This window comes from Notothenia coriiceps, unplaced genomic scaffold (assembly GCF_000735185.1).
Source record: "Notothenia coriiceps isolate Sejong01 unplaced genomic scaffold, NC01 NC01_scaffold00000339, whole genome shotgun sequence".
NCBI classification, from domain to species: Eukaryota; Metazoa; Chordata; class Actinopteri; order Perciformes; family Nototheniidae; genus Notothenia; species Notothenia coriiceps.
In genome coordinates, this window is record NW_011333040.1 from 23441664 (window position 1) to 23455306 (window position 13643).

Sequence of the window (13643 nt, forward strand, 5' to 3'; positions counted from 1 at the left end):
ATTGCCAAATTTCACTTAGAAAATACAAATGCTCTAGCAACACTCAAAGTGATAAATGGCAAAACTATAATATGTAATCATTGCTTACAAAGTATACAAAATATATTTATATATTCCATCTGCGCCTTGTGTGTTCAGTCTTGTTCAACAACTGGCTTTCATTTCCTCTGTCTGTTCGTAAAACTGTTAGTTAACTTAACATCTATAAAGAAGTATTTGGATTCTTAACTTCCTTCAAAATACCAAAGCCAACATGTGATAACACTCCATTACATCCAGAAGTCCTGCATTCAAAATAGAAATGATTAGCAATAACATCTCAGGTGCTTATCATGCTACAGAATGGCCAATATAATATTATTACAAATATATATAGGTGATGCATTAGCTGGTAAGAAGCATTCATTTCCGAAGGTAATGTGGAATTATTTATAAATGCACAAAGCACAATATTTATCTCTTAAATGTAGTTTAAGGAAATACAATTCTCATGGACAATACTCTACAATACTTTACTTGTTTGGCTTGGCTTTATAAATACAGTCTATGGTTGGTTCCTTGTTCTGATTCCTAAATAAAGCTGCTGAAAAAGATAGAAATGGTGACTGTGTCATAACTCCTGCCTGCCCTCTGCTGATATAAAACATGCAGTGCCTGCTAAACTAGGGCATATTATCCATGACTTCTTCAACAGTGATATGTAACAATGTGTAACATTAATACATTACAGTGCACATTATTCAGGATGCAACAAAACGACACAAATGTTGTTGAGCTGTTCGGATTAGTTGTGACACCTGAAACACTGCTGGTTGGCCAACAGGAAGTCACTATCGTGCTTCCGCATTGAGAACGACCACGTGTTTCTTCAGTGTGTATGTCAGGCAGCTAGCTTGAAGCTAACATAATCATTACTGTGTTTTTTTTCATCCATTATATCAAAAAGATGAGTCCTCGGTGTGACTGCTGCGGCGAGCACGTTGAAAAACTGAACCAGCAAATAACAGTGATGAGAAAAGAGATAAAGAACTTGAGGTATGTGAAGATAGGACTGTACCATTAACTTTATGACAGCTGTAACTATATATATTTCATTGTGTTGATTATTTTTTGTCTGTCAACTTCAGTAGACATTCATTTACACCGCTGCGTTTCCTTTAAAGACATTATGTTTTATCTATATTTAAAATTACGTTTTTATTATTTGCTTATTCTTCTTCTTTAACAGGCAGATATTGGACGGTGCAGGTAGAGCTCATCGGAAACACATGACATCCATTCGGTCTGCTGTGGCAAATATTGGCCTCCGTGAACCTGATAAAGAGCAGGCACCTCCACCGCCTTTAGCTGCACCACAGGCATTAGAGCAAGGTAATAACCTTTATATATACAGTCTATGGTAATAACCAGCAGTACAGTCATCTACAATGGTAAATAAAAACAGCTCTAATTATTTTTCAGAAGAAACATCTGCGGTGTATTCTGTATTGCGACACCTCATTACTGCATCATAAAATAATATAATAAATCATTTATTTATCCTAGAGTAAAAAAAACGTGTGCCATATGTGCTGATTTATAGTATAACAAATACTTCTACTACTATTACTAATAATAATATGAAGAAGAATATTCATTATACAAATAATAATAATGATAATGATCTTAAAATGTAATTATAAACATGTAATTCATATTTTAAAACCTGTCATATAAATAAGCTTTACTTACTTATGACTTATTACCTACATTTTAATGTAATGTAATTTGGCCACTGAAGTGCAAATATAAAATATCAATAAATGTCCAATTTTTTAAATATCAATATATAAAATGTACACAGAGCCAAAAATATAAAAAAGGTTGAAGGAAAGTTGCCTCTTGCTGAATTGCATATATGCATGGAGAAAAACATTCATAGTTATATAACATGACAGTAGAAACACATCCACACATAAAACAAAGCGAGTGGCGGAGTACAAAATAGATGTAGTTGTTACAATGTTCTAAATTAGTACAGAAAAAGAAAGAAGCATCTATGTAATAAAATGCTGTTATCTGTGTAACCCTCCAGGAAACATCCAGACTGTCCCCATTGGTTACATCAGTTCCTGTTTCGCTGTGAAGAATGGTACACCCAGACAGCCCACCATCTGTGGCCCCTCAAGGGCCGAACTGCGCATCCAGCAGAGTATCTTCAATAACCCTGAGCACGCTCTGGTGGGCCTGGAGCAATACTCCCATGTCTGGTAGGTGTCTTACATTGTGTTTACTGTGTGTTATCACTGAAAGGGAGAGTTTCGATATTTTTAAGTGGGTTGTGGCTTAAGAAATGTTTTGTAGAGTGTTTGATGGTCAAAGGGAATTTTTCACTTTTGCAAATGAACTTCTGCCCATTTCAACACAACTGCCTCTGCTATACATACGGACTTTATGTATCCACTGTTTTTCTCATGTCATCTTTATGTTTTTTTCCCCATATGTTCTATACAGGATCATCTTTCTCTTTCACAAAAATGGGCACTTGAATTACAAAGCCAAAGTGAAGCCTCCCAGACTGAACGGTCAGAGAGTTGGTGTGTACTCGACACGCAGTCCGCACCGACCAAATGCCTTGGGCCTAACTCTAGCTAGACTTGATAAAATTGACGGTAAGTGTAATTAATGAAAACATGTTTCTTCAATTGCGAACTGCTTGCCCGTTGTGTGTATACGAGTTGTGAGCCCCTATGTACAGATTTAACAGACATCATGATTTTAAACTCTTAATGCATGTATAGCATAATATCTTTTTTTCCTGCTTGCAGTTCAAACATATACATAAACACATAAACATATAGCTTTATAGAAACTAATGCATTCTCACTTTTATTTTCTAGGGGACACCGTACATCTGTCAGACATTGACATGATTGCTGGCACCCCAGTCCTGGACATCAAACCATACATCCCAGACTACGACTCCCCCCACTCAAGGCTGGACAAAGAGCATTGTGATCCAATCACAGACCAAAAAACAGATGCTCAATCAGACCTAGAAAGTGACAAAAATGACGACGAAGCCTTAGTAAGTCTCCTCTCCAAAGACAAACCTGAAGCTGGTATTCCCGTCCGAGATTCCTCTCAGTCAGTAAGTGCTCAGTTGCCCCTTCACAAAAACATCCACCAAATGCTAGATGAGGTCAGGGCTTATGTGACCCAAGGGGAACTCCAGCTGAGTTGTGCAAGTGAGGATCAAGTTTCAGACTCTCCCAAAACGAAAGCACCAGAGTGTAATGTGGACTACCCCTGCTATGGAGAGAAGGCCTACATTACCATCGCTGGCTGGATCAGAGAGCCTCCTGTCAGCAGTCTGCAGGTGCGCTTCACTCCTCAGGCTCAGAAAGAGCTAGCAGACTTCCTTCCCACACACCTGTCAGGTAAGCTAAACGTTCTGTAAGCATTACAGTAGCCTGTTTAGCTTATTTGCACATATATACCTAAATACAAATATTTGTCTTGTAATTGTACTGTCCAGGAACCTGTGACCCAAGTGTTTCATTTATTGCATAACTGCACAGTAGTTGTGCATATGACATGGCAATACATCTTTGAATTATGGGATGCTGCAATGCATGATCTGTTTGGTGTTTGGAGCCAAACACTTCAGAGGCATGTTTTGTATATATCTGAGACATATAATAGATTGATGAAAAATAGTATAATAGGAGACCTTTAAGGGTTATAAACCTCACAAATTTAGATATTTTTTAAATAATTAAGTAAATGTTGTATGAAGTGATGAAAGTTGGTTGTTACAAAAGGATTATCCTCTGTATTTGAATGATAATTGATTAGGGGTTATGATAACAATCCCTAGTGTGTCTTTGAATGGCACTTAATCGAATGTCTGAGGAAAACTTACAAACATTTCTGAAAAACACTAGGTGCAAATACTGTAAATGATACATATTTAGTATTTTTAAATATATAAGTAAATAACTCTGTATTTACATTTTAAAATACAGGAAGGATAAATCAATGAACCAGAGAAAGATGATTTTTTGTTTTGTCCACAAGATGGTGCTGTTATGAAAAACCACCAAGTATGCACAGTAACATGTATACGTTCCTGTATGTTCAGCTTGCATGCATTATAATAAATGAATAAATATTTGTAGAATAACAGAGTGCACCTTCATGCCACACAGGACCCTCTGAAAGTGACAGACCCAGGTTCAGGTTTCTCCGCAGTACAGAGGAGGCTGTTGCTGCCATCAGAGGCGTGCTTTCTGCAGACCCGCGGTCCATCCACAGGAGGACACGCTGCAGGGACAGGCTCTTCTACTTCATCCTGGACTCAGCTGACATCACCTGCTGGTTCGGAAAAGGCTTTGCTGAGGTGCTGCAGGTCCGACCTGTTGAGCAAAATGTTGTCTCGGTGTGAGAAATAATTTGATGAAAGCTTTGTGGCTCGATAGACTAAAAAAACTGCGCTTACTTAGACATTTCCGGTCATTTCTCTACTGACAAATATGTAAGTGGTAATATCATTGAGACCTTTTAATCAGACACATGAAAAGCCGGGAAACATTCAGTTACAAATGAGTTGATTAAATAAAATATTTTTGAAACAGAATTGCCTTTTTATTTGTTGTCCTTGTTTATACTTTCTATTTCTAGAAGGAAGCTACAGCGATGATCTACAAATGACATAAATTGTTTTGATTATTTTTCTTTTTTCTTATCAACTATTGAAGGCCTGCCCACTTCTCTCATGTGTCTCTTCATGATTTAGAAAATGATTACATTTGTATTTTCGGTCAAGGCTTGTGGAAGATGTAAACACATGCACCTGTCGAATATACTTGACTTAGTTACTTACTTAACTTATTTAGTATTTTTGCTTAAATAAGGGGCAACATTTTCAAAATAGTAATAAAATAATAATGATTATATGATTATAACTAATATATACATTATTCCTTTTTGTAATATGTTAGGAGTAAACTTAAACATACGCAATGGTCAGAGTTATTTTTATGTTAAAGAATACAATTGTAAAAAAAAACTAAAGAAAGCGTTTCCTGGCAACGAAGGGGAAAGGTGTCAATTTAAATGTGTCTAATGTAGTGACATTAACTCCCAGCTGGGGGCGGTAATGTGCTATAGTACATAGTACGCGTTACGCCTGTGTCAGAAAACCACCGAAGAAGAAGAATGGACCAATAGCAGCGCTGATATTTGTGTTTTGAACGAAACGCGGTTGATGGCTGATCGACGCCAAATGTTTATTTACCGTAGCTTTTGCAACGTTTTGTTGGAGAAAGTTGAAAGGTAATGTGGTTAAACTTGATTTTACATGTCATAGTCCATAGTTTGGTTGGTTTAAAAATGTTCGTTAGTTGACGCTTTGAGGTGTCTGCTAACCGGTGCAAACCTTTATATATACAGTCTATGGTGCTAACTAACTTGAGTTGACGTTGCTTACGTTAGCTAGCGTTACGCCCTTGTTTAAATTATTTTTAGCAACACATTGTGAGATAATTTAGCGTTACTTCATACACTCAAGTTAAGTTAATAATGTTGGCAAGGTGTTATTATTGCGTATAATTGTACTCCTAAACATAAAGATACTTCTGGCCAACTGTCTATGCTCGACACGTATTGTCAGTAACGTTAGCTTCTTAGCTATTGTTAATGTTAGAAACTGACTTTGTCCACCAAACTGTTTAAACCATTTTTTTAAAGCAAGTTTAATATACAATCATTTGTCTTCATTTCCAGTTGTAAATAAGTCTTCCGGTGCAATGTCATCCAGGAAGAGTTCCAGTGGGGAAGGCTCGGTAAGACTTTTGTTTTCTTGATCAGCAGTGTTTGTTATTAAAATATGTCTGAACAAGCTATAACTAATACAATACTCAGTTTGACTTCCGTTGACCTTTTATTTTGTTATTGTGTGATGTATTCAATACAGTATATAATGTTGCATTGTTGGAGGAACCTGGGATTTAAGATTTTCATTGCCATAACTTTTATCCACCGCAGAAAAACATTACGCATTACATGAATGCACATCAGTAAAATCACATCATAACATTTTTATATCCTGCACATGTTGCACATTTCTTCTCCACACTACCTCTTTAGAAACGGCACAGCTCCACTTTAGATACAGTATATAGTCTTATGTAAATATTGTTAATTTGTTATAATCTTATTTTATACAGTTTTTTTTAATTTAATTTTTTAATTTTATTATATATATATTTATTTTTTAATTTGGTTTTGCTACTTATACTTCTTTCTGTGTTTTTGAATGCACCACATATACCAAAGCAAATTTCTCGTATGTGTAAACCTACCGATTCTGATTCTACACTGTATCTACTGTGCCTATGACATACATTTTAGTCTTCAAGCAGATGTGGAGAGCGTACCCCTATGAGAAGTCTGCAGAATGAAATGCTGTATCTGTCAACTCCATCCTCCAGACTCAAATCAAAACTGCGGACTGATGTTGTGAAACTGACTAAGGTGGGGCTATACTTATATTTGTAAATGCTCCTATGTTTTTGCTGTGTGACTTTTTTCTTACTTTCCATCCATTCTGATCAACAGGGGGATGGCCCTCTCTGTGACCCAGAGCCCCACTTGCAATCTTCTCCATCCACAAAAGGGATTCACATCAATGCTCCCACTACTGATTTAACAACTACTGTGTCAGCTTGTGGACTTGGAGATGTAACATTTAAATCTTTCATCTGTCCTGGTGGTGAGGTTGAGCTTGCAAGCTCCTTTGTGTGTGCAGAAGAAAGTATTTTTCTGCCCAAGGATCAGTCTATGGCAACCATTAATGAAACGGAAGATACCATCCTCTCTGACAGTATAGCGGTTCAGTCATGCAGTGACCACATCGAACACGCCTATTACAATCCTGAGGTTGTAGATGCTTCCTTGGTTGACAATGAAGCATCGTGTCCCTGTGAAATTTCCAACACGAGTCTAACCTCTGGAGACTTGGATGATGGAATTGCTACACAAGATGTCCGAGCCTTTCAGGATGACTGCTGTGGAAAGAACGATGTAACTTGGAAATCCTTTGTCTGTGATGGCGGTGAGGTGGAAGTGGCTGATGTCACCAGACTACAAGATACGACCATTCCTCTGCCCAATGACCAGCCAGGGGAACCTTTGCAAGAGGACAGTGTGAATTCTCCAGATCTCTCTAAGTGTGGCGAGCTGTGTCCAGTAGAGCATGCCGATCATTTCTACTTTAGCAGAGAAAACTGCGTTCCTGTCAGCACCACTTTCGCTGAAATAACAAACGGTCCTGAACAGCCTGCTGATGGACAGAATGATGTAACCTTCAAATCATTTAACTGCACTGGAGGTATGGTTGACATTTGTGATGGCACCAAACTTGCAGATGAGACTATTCCTCTTCCAGTTAACCAAACAGCTACCGGCAGTGAGTCATACAATTATGGCATGAATCCAAACATGATAACTTTTGAAGAAGATGCCAAAAACAGTAGTGATCATTTAGATCACCCATACTATGATATTGAAAATAACTCATTCAGGGGACCGTTACCTTTCAGCCTTGATGATGTTGATGAAGTACAACAGGTTAGTTTGGTGGTACCTGATGGTCAGACTGGGAGTCAAGAGGCTATTACACTCAGCTCTTTCATCAATGCCAGAAGTGACGGAGAAATATCAGACATCACAGAATTCTCTCAGAAACCTTCCCCCCTGACTGACGACCAGGCTGTGATTGGCCAGCCCCTGGATGACATCAGTGAACCTCCTGCCATGACACAGGAGCAGCTTCAAGATGAACTACCGTACAGCCATGTGGAAAATGATGAAGTTGTGGTCAATGCTGACCTACTAGCTATCAGTTCATCTTCCCTGACTAACCAATCTCTAGAGTTGAAAGAAACCTCTAAAAAGGACTCGATGCATTCTGAGGACAGTGTGTTGCCTTCAATGCTGAGCCACCCTGAGGCTTCTGCAGAGAGAACTGAACCCATAGACAGTGAAGAAAAAGACAGTGCTCTCGGTTCATCTGGAACTGAACCAGAAAAACCTCAGGTAAAAAACCTACCTGAAAGGTTCAGAGTGCGGTTTGAGTCAGGAACATTGCCTTTTCAGTTTGAGTTGCTCAGTCCTGTTGTAAGGAGAGCCTCTCTGGCTGTATTGAAGGCCCTCAAGGTTCCTGCTTTGGACCAATTGTTGGCTGAGGATCCAGCTCTTGAGTGTGAAAAAAGCTTGGTTGCTCCATTTAACGTCGACCCTCCTGGGTTTTGGACGGAGCGAATGGAGAGCCCCATGCCGTGTCCTCTGTTTAACTCTACAGTGCTTGGTTGCAAGCCCCAGCCAAAACCAGTCCCTGAACCAGTTAAGGAAATGGATGCGAAGCCTTCTGCTGTGCCTCAGTCTGAAGTAGAGAAGCCAGCTGTGGAATTCCCCCTGATTCCAGACGGTCCCCTTCAGCAGCAGCTTCGGCAGATGGCAGAGTTCCTTTTCTTAGCATCAGGGAAGATGTGTCCTGCTGCTGGCTCTACTCCTGCTGATGCTGTCACAGTCCCATCTGCAAAAGCTACTCCTGCAGAATCCCACGGTGTCTGTGTGGGCACCACTCCTGTTAAATGGTTGAACCACAGCGTCAATACATCTGGCCAATTTGAGAGGAAGAGGATCTTCACTGTGGCTGATTCCTGCACTCTGACTGACCCTATCCTGTGGAAGTAAGTCTTAACGGGATCTGGATAAGTTGCCAATGATTATTGATCATAACACGGATCATTCATAGTTATGTGTTTTTCTGTGTCTGCCTCTCACTCTCCCTCTGTTGATATGCTCTCAGCCTCCACCCAGGCAGCCTTGAGGGTCTCTCACGACAAGAGCTGGAGCAGAGGTTAAGGTCAAGCATGATCATGGTGGAGGCTCTTGTGCAGCAGTTGGATGCAGCCAGAGCAAATGGATGTTCTTCTGCAGGCCCTCCACCTTCAGACCTCAGGGAGAAACAAGTGCAGACGGACCACACTGAACTGAGTCAGGTAGGGAACAAAAGGAGATATTTATAGCATTTTGAAGTTGTACTTTTTGTAGCATGAAATATTTGACTACGACGACATCTGAAGTTTCTTTTTAGTTCATCCTCAATCTTTGTTATGACTTACTTTTAGTTTTATGTTCCATACAGACAACAATGTTAAGAGACCTATATTTGGAGGCTCTGAACAGGATTGGTGAGTTGGAGTTGGACGTGAGTTCTCTACAGGACCTCACCCAGTGTATGCAGGACATGCGGGTCACCATGGTGAGACATAAACAATCACTGTCTAGCACAATTGTAATAACTTTATAGATGAGAGGCGCGGAGGCGTGTGGCGCAGTGGGTTGTCCGTAGGTGTTGGATCAGGGGGTCAGGTTCAAACCCCACTGCAGTCAGCATGTCGTTGTGTCCCTGGGCAAGACACTTCACCCCAAATTGCTCCTGTGGGGATTGTCCACAGTATGTAAGTCGCTTTGGATAAAAGCGTCTAACATGTAATGTAATGTAAAAATGCTCTTACATGGTTAAATAATGCATTGACACACCTGGTTTTGCTCTTTAATAACATTGATGTGTGCATTTGTCCCAACAGACTTCTTTGAGTGGTGACACGGATGCCGCTCTCTCTAGCACTAAGAAGATGGGAGACGTTGTCAGAGATGACCACCAGAGCCTTGTTTCACATGTATGTAAACGCCTCTTCCCTCATTCTGTGTCAAATCAATTGGGTATGCCTTCGTTGATGTGAATCTTCCTTGTGCTGTTTAGTACGGTCAGATGAAGTCTCTCTTTGAGAAAACAAAGACGACGCAGAAAAAAATGATGCAGAAGGTCAAAGACGCTCTTCACCAAAGAGATGACATGAGGGCACAGATGGAGGAGGCCATCGCAGCCAATGAGGCGGTAAGTGACAAACATCTGTATTATTTATGTGACTTAACCCTCTGAGAGCCACGGGGCCGTATACGATCCCAAATATCACGTTGTGTTCAAAGCGTCATAACTTCTCAGCTGTTTGAGACATGCCGTGTTTTTCCTCTTAAACTACAGAAACGGCACTGAACAACTCTATTACGTTTTTCATTGAGAGGCGTTTACTTATTTCGGTGAAACGGATGTGCGTAAAGTTTTAAAAGATGCGGATAGTCTCACCTTGATTCTGGCGCATTGCTTATCGCTTTGTATGTTTTATAAGTCTATTCTCATCCACCATCTTTGTTTGTGACGTAAAGAGTGTAACGGCCCGTCCACACACAGGCATGAAAAAAATCTTTCAAAGCTTCGCCCATTCACTTGAATGGGGTGACGTAGAAGATTTGTAATCTTCGCCGAACTGCATTGTGGGGAGCGGAGCATGGCTTTGCAAGCATCGTGAGCATCAAAAGTTGAGCAATGTTCAACTTTTGATGCTCCCGATGCTTGCGAAGCTGGCATCAGCCAATCAAATCCCGTTTATGCAAATCCCGCCAGTGCAAGCGCTAGCCAATCAAACCGCGTGTACTGTATGCAGATACCGCTGCGGTCTTTTCCATATTAAAATGGAGGATAAATTAATCATCGCTGTAGGAAATGTCCCGGTCCTTTACGACTGCTCTCTGTTCACCTACCGGGACCTAAACCGGAGGAACCAGGCATGGAGGGAGGTGGCAGAGACAGTTGGTGAAACTGGTAGGTTTTCACCTGTTTGGGGATTTTATATCCAGTTTACTTCGTTTTAACATTGAATGGACAGGCTTTGTAAGCCGGGGGCGGGCGGGAGATTCCTGGGAGATTCCTGATTGGTTGTTGGTCGCCTTGGGCGCGTGAAATCGCCAAGCTTCAGACACGCCCAGCATCAAGATTTTTCAAGATTTTTTTCATGCCTGTGCGTGGACGGGCCGTTAGTCACATTTCTGAATCGGACACTCTGAGTGGATGCAGTCACAGCCAATCGGATTCAGAGTCAGTTCCATTGTTTTGTGTTCTGAAACGAGAGCCGGTATAATTCCACTTGCGAAAACAAAATAAAAGTTGAAATACGTTCTTTTAGTGTTTTGAAAGTAAACTGAGGTATGCCAAGGAAGTTTACTACAGCTGAGGCTTCGGAGCAGATTTTTCAAGTGGACGATGTTGATGACAATTCAGACGAATCTGACGGCATGCCATGTGTGATTGTGGAAAGGAACTGCCATGATATATATCATGTGTAGTCTTGACAAAAAAAAAGACAATTCCTGGCAAAAAAAACGCCCATGGAAACTGCCCAAAAAGAATGGGCATAACTAATGAACAGAAGAAGTTAAAAATCTTCTAATCAGTTCTGATACTATGATAATAAATGTGCGCAATTGTCTGTTTTGAATGTATTTTTTCAATGTTATGGTTAGCAGTTATTTTTAATGAAATAAGTAAAAAATTCAAGCTCCGTTTATAAAAATAAAAAAAATTGTTTATGGGCAAATATCCCATATTACATTGTATATAACTCTCTAATGAGTGACATATATCATTAGCTGAGGTTGTGCTGATTTCTGGGATGTGTAAAACTTTATTATACTGTAAAAAAAATAGAATTTATAAGGCAAAACACAAAAATATACAAAAACGGAAATGTCCTATGTGAGTCTCAGAGGGTTAACTAGTTTAATGCATGTTTGGTCTCTAATACCATGATAGCTTTTCTAATACTTATTCATGTGGCTCTTCTGAAGCATGAGGATTTTATTTGTGTATTGATAAAGTCCACAATAAACCAGGGCTACATTAGGCTTTTGTTTTGAAAAGACAAGATAAGAAGTCATTTCTGTTCTGATATTAAGTCTGTAGAAAACTGAAACTGAATATAATAAAAACAAATTACAGGCTCTTTAAGCTTTACACATTATGAATCAGAAGTAGTTTTACCATCTCGTTAACTTCCAAAGCACATTTTCAACATCTTTATTGGCAGTTATATTTATTTCGTAGCACTCTGTATTCCAGGAGCATTAACCGTGTCTTTGTTTCCAGGCCTTCAGTTTGATGGAGCAGCTGAGGACTCACTGTTCCTCAGAAATCTCCGAGCTGGAGAGGGTTGTGGGGTCCCAGCAAAAACTGTCAGCTGCCCTAAACCAGACCTATCCAGAACAGGTACACAGAGCGAGCAGAAACAAAAAGCTTTATTGCAATCTTTTCATCAGAACATCCATCAGAATGTTATTTTATTCCTCTTTATTATTTTTGTCTCTACTATTGCAGGTTGCATTAAACAAGGCCTACAATGAAATGCTCGATTCTGCGTCTGATGTTTTGTCCACAACCATGGAGGAACATTCCAGTTTGATGCAAGAAGTACGTTTAATATATCTTTTAAAAGGAGACTCAAATAGGAACTGTTCAGTGTTTCCTACAGAATTTGATTCTATTTGTTGGGGCACCGCACTTTAATTACATTTGACTCAAGTGTTTCGTCAACTTAATGTGTTGCTTAAAATAATACTTCTGAATACAGTATGTGACACTGAGTGTTGCACGGCCAGATACGGCTCAGCTGACTCAGATAAGGAGATATATTATGATGTGATATGCCGCTGACTGTACTGTTACTTTGATCCGGTTACTTATGTTCTGGCAGATATTTAAGTAAGCTTTGTTAACGCTAATGTTATAATAGTCAGATTGCTCTGAAGATGGGAGGTGATATTCTATTAATGTTCACGTTCACACGGTCGGAGATTTTTGCCGGCCGTCTTTCCTGCAACGGCAGTTCTTTGTGGTTTATTTACGGCATCCCGTTGGATTTGACGTCATCTGAACAGGACATCGCACGCTCAGTGCTTGATAGCGCGTGAAGGTCCGTTTATGCCGGTTATTAAACAACATCGTTATGGGGAAATGCAAGTTTGCGTCCAAATGGTTGGAAGATAAGGAGGGAGGACAATCAATACTGTATATAGTCAATGTGAGGTCAAGTGTGTCGCCAATGTAACCGGTTAGAACTCCAAGTGGCGATGAGGTCTTAAAATGTATGGGAAGGGTCTTAAAAAAGGTATTACACTTGACTTCAGGATTCCTGCATATATCCTGTATATCTTTTTAAAAGGAGACTCAAAGAGGAACTGTTGATGTAACAATACCATCACGCAGAATGTTGCTTTTACCAAAAGTCACAATATCTTGCTGTAAAAAAAGTCAATGAAAATGCAGCTTACTTACTCAGCCGTGTTTGTTTCAATTGGAGTTTGATTCCTGAAATGTGCTTACAGTTTAGAAACTGCATTAATGCTCAGAATACTGATACTTTTCCGTGGTCATATTTTTCACAGCTCTCTACAGTCAGAGGCCTTCTGCAGAAATCTACTCCGATGCTTCTGATGCTGAATGAGAAGGCAGCGGCTGCTTTGACAGAGAGGGACGAACACTTCTCTGCCAGAGAGCAAGCTGTTGAAGAGCAAGAGCAGGTAAGACGACATAGTAATGAACAACAGGACTCTTACTTTCCTGCAACTCTTTTCTACTTGTCTTAAAAGCACTATTACCTCATTCACACCAACGCAACTCCGGTTCAAGCTCCGTGCTAGAGCTTTCCGGTTCTAGAACCGGTTCTTCGGTTTAGTCTCCGGCTCTTTTCTACACTGCC

At 40.0% G+C, this 13643-nt stretch overlaps 2 protein-coding genes across 3 annotated transcripts in view; both read left to right on the top strand.

Annotated features, from left to right (window-relative positions):
• The first annotated feature begins 856 nt into the window (after positions 1–856).
• trmo (tRNA methyltransferase O) lies at positions 857–4618 on the top strand. 2 transcript variants are annotated; one of them, XM_010775553.1, is made up of 6 exons: positions 857–1035; positions 1229–1371; positions 2075–2249; positions 2494–2651; positions 2880–3419; positions 4191–4618. In XM_010775553.1, the coding sequence occupies exons 1-6, from the start codon at positions 947–949 to the stop codon at positions 4424–4426; spliced, it is 1341 nt and encodes a 446-aa protein (XP_010773855.1). In that variant the 5' UTR covers positions 857–946; the 3' UTR covers positions 4427–4618. The 2 variants fall into 2 exon arrangements, with proteins under 2 accessions (XP_010773855.1, XP_010773863.1); XM_010775561.1 differs by lacking the exon at positions 4191–4618 and adding an exon at positions 4008–4174.
• Positions 4619–5188: 570 nt separating this feature from the next.
• Positions 5189–13643, top strand: part of spag5 (sperm associated antigen 5) — a 16276-nt gene continuing 7821 nt past the window's right edge. Inside the window, exons 1-11 of the mRNA XM_010779409.1 lie at positions 5189–5316; positions 5767–5825; positions 6394–6516; positions 6601–8735; positions 8855–9047; positions 9194–9310; positions 9639–9731; positions 9815–9949; positions 12035–12154; positions 12263–12355; positions 13330–13523. Coding sequence (XP_010777711.1) covers positions 5790–5825; positions 6394–6516; positions 6601–8735; positions 8855–9047; positions 9194–9310; positions 9639–9731; positions 9815–9949; positions 12035–12154; positions 12263–12355; positions 13330–13523 — 3239 coding nt within the window. The 5' untranslated portion in view covers positions 5189–5316; positions 5767–5789. The remainder of the gene's footprint in view (positions 5317–5766; positions 5826–6393; positions 6517–6600; positions 8736–8854; positions 9048–9193; positions 9311–9638; positions 9732–9814; positions 9950–12034; positions 12155–12262; positions 12356–13329; positions 13524–13643) is intronic.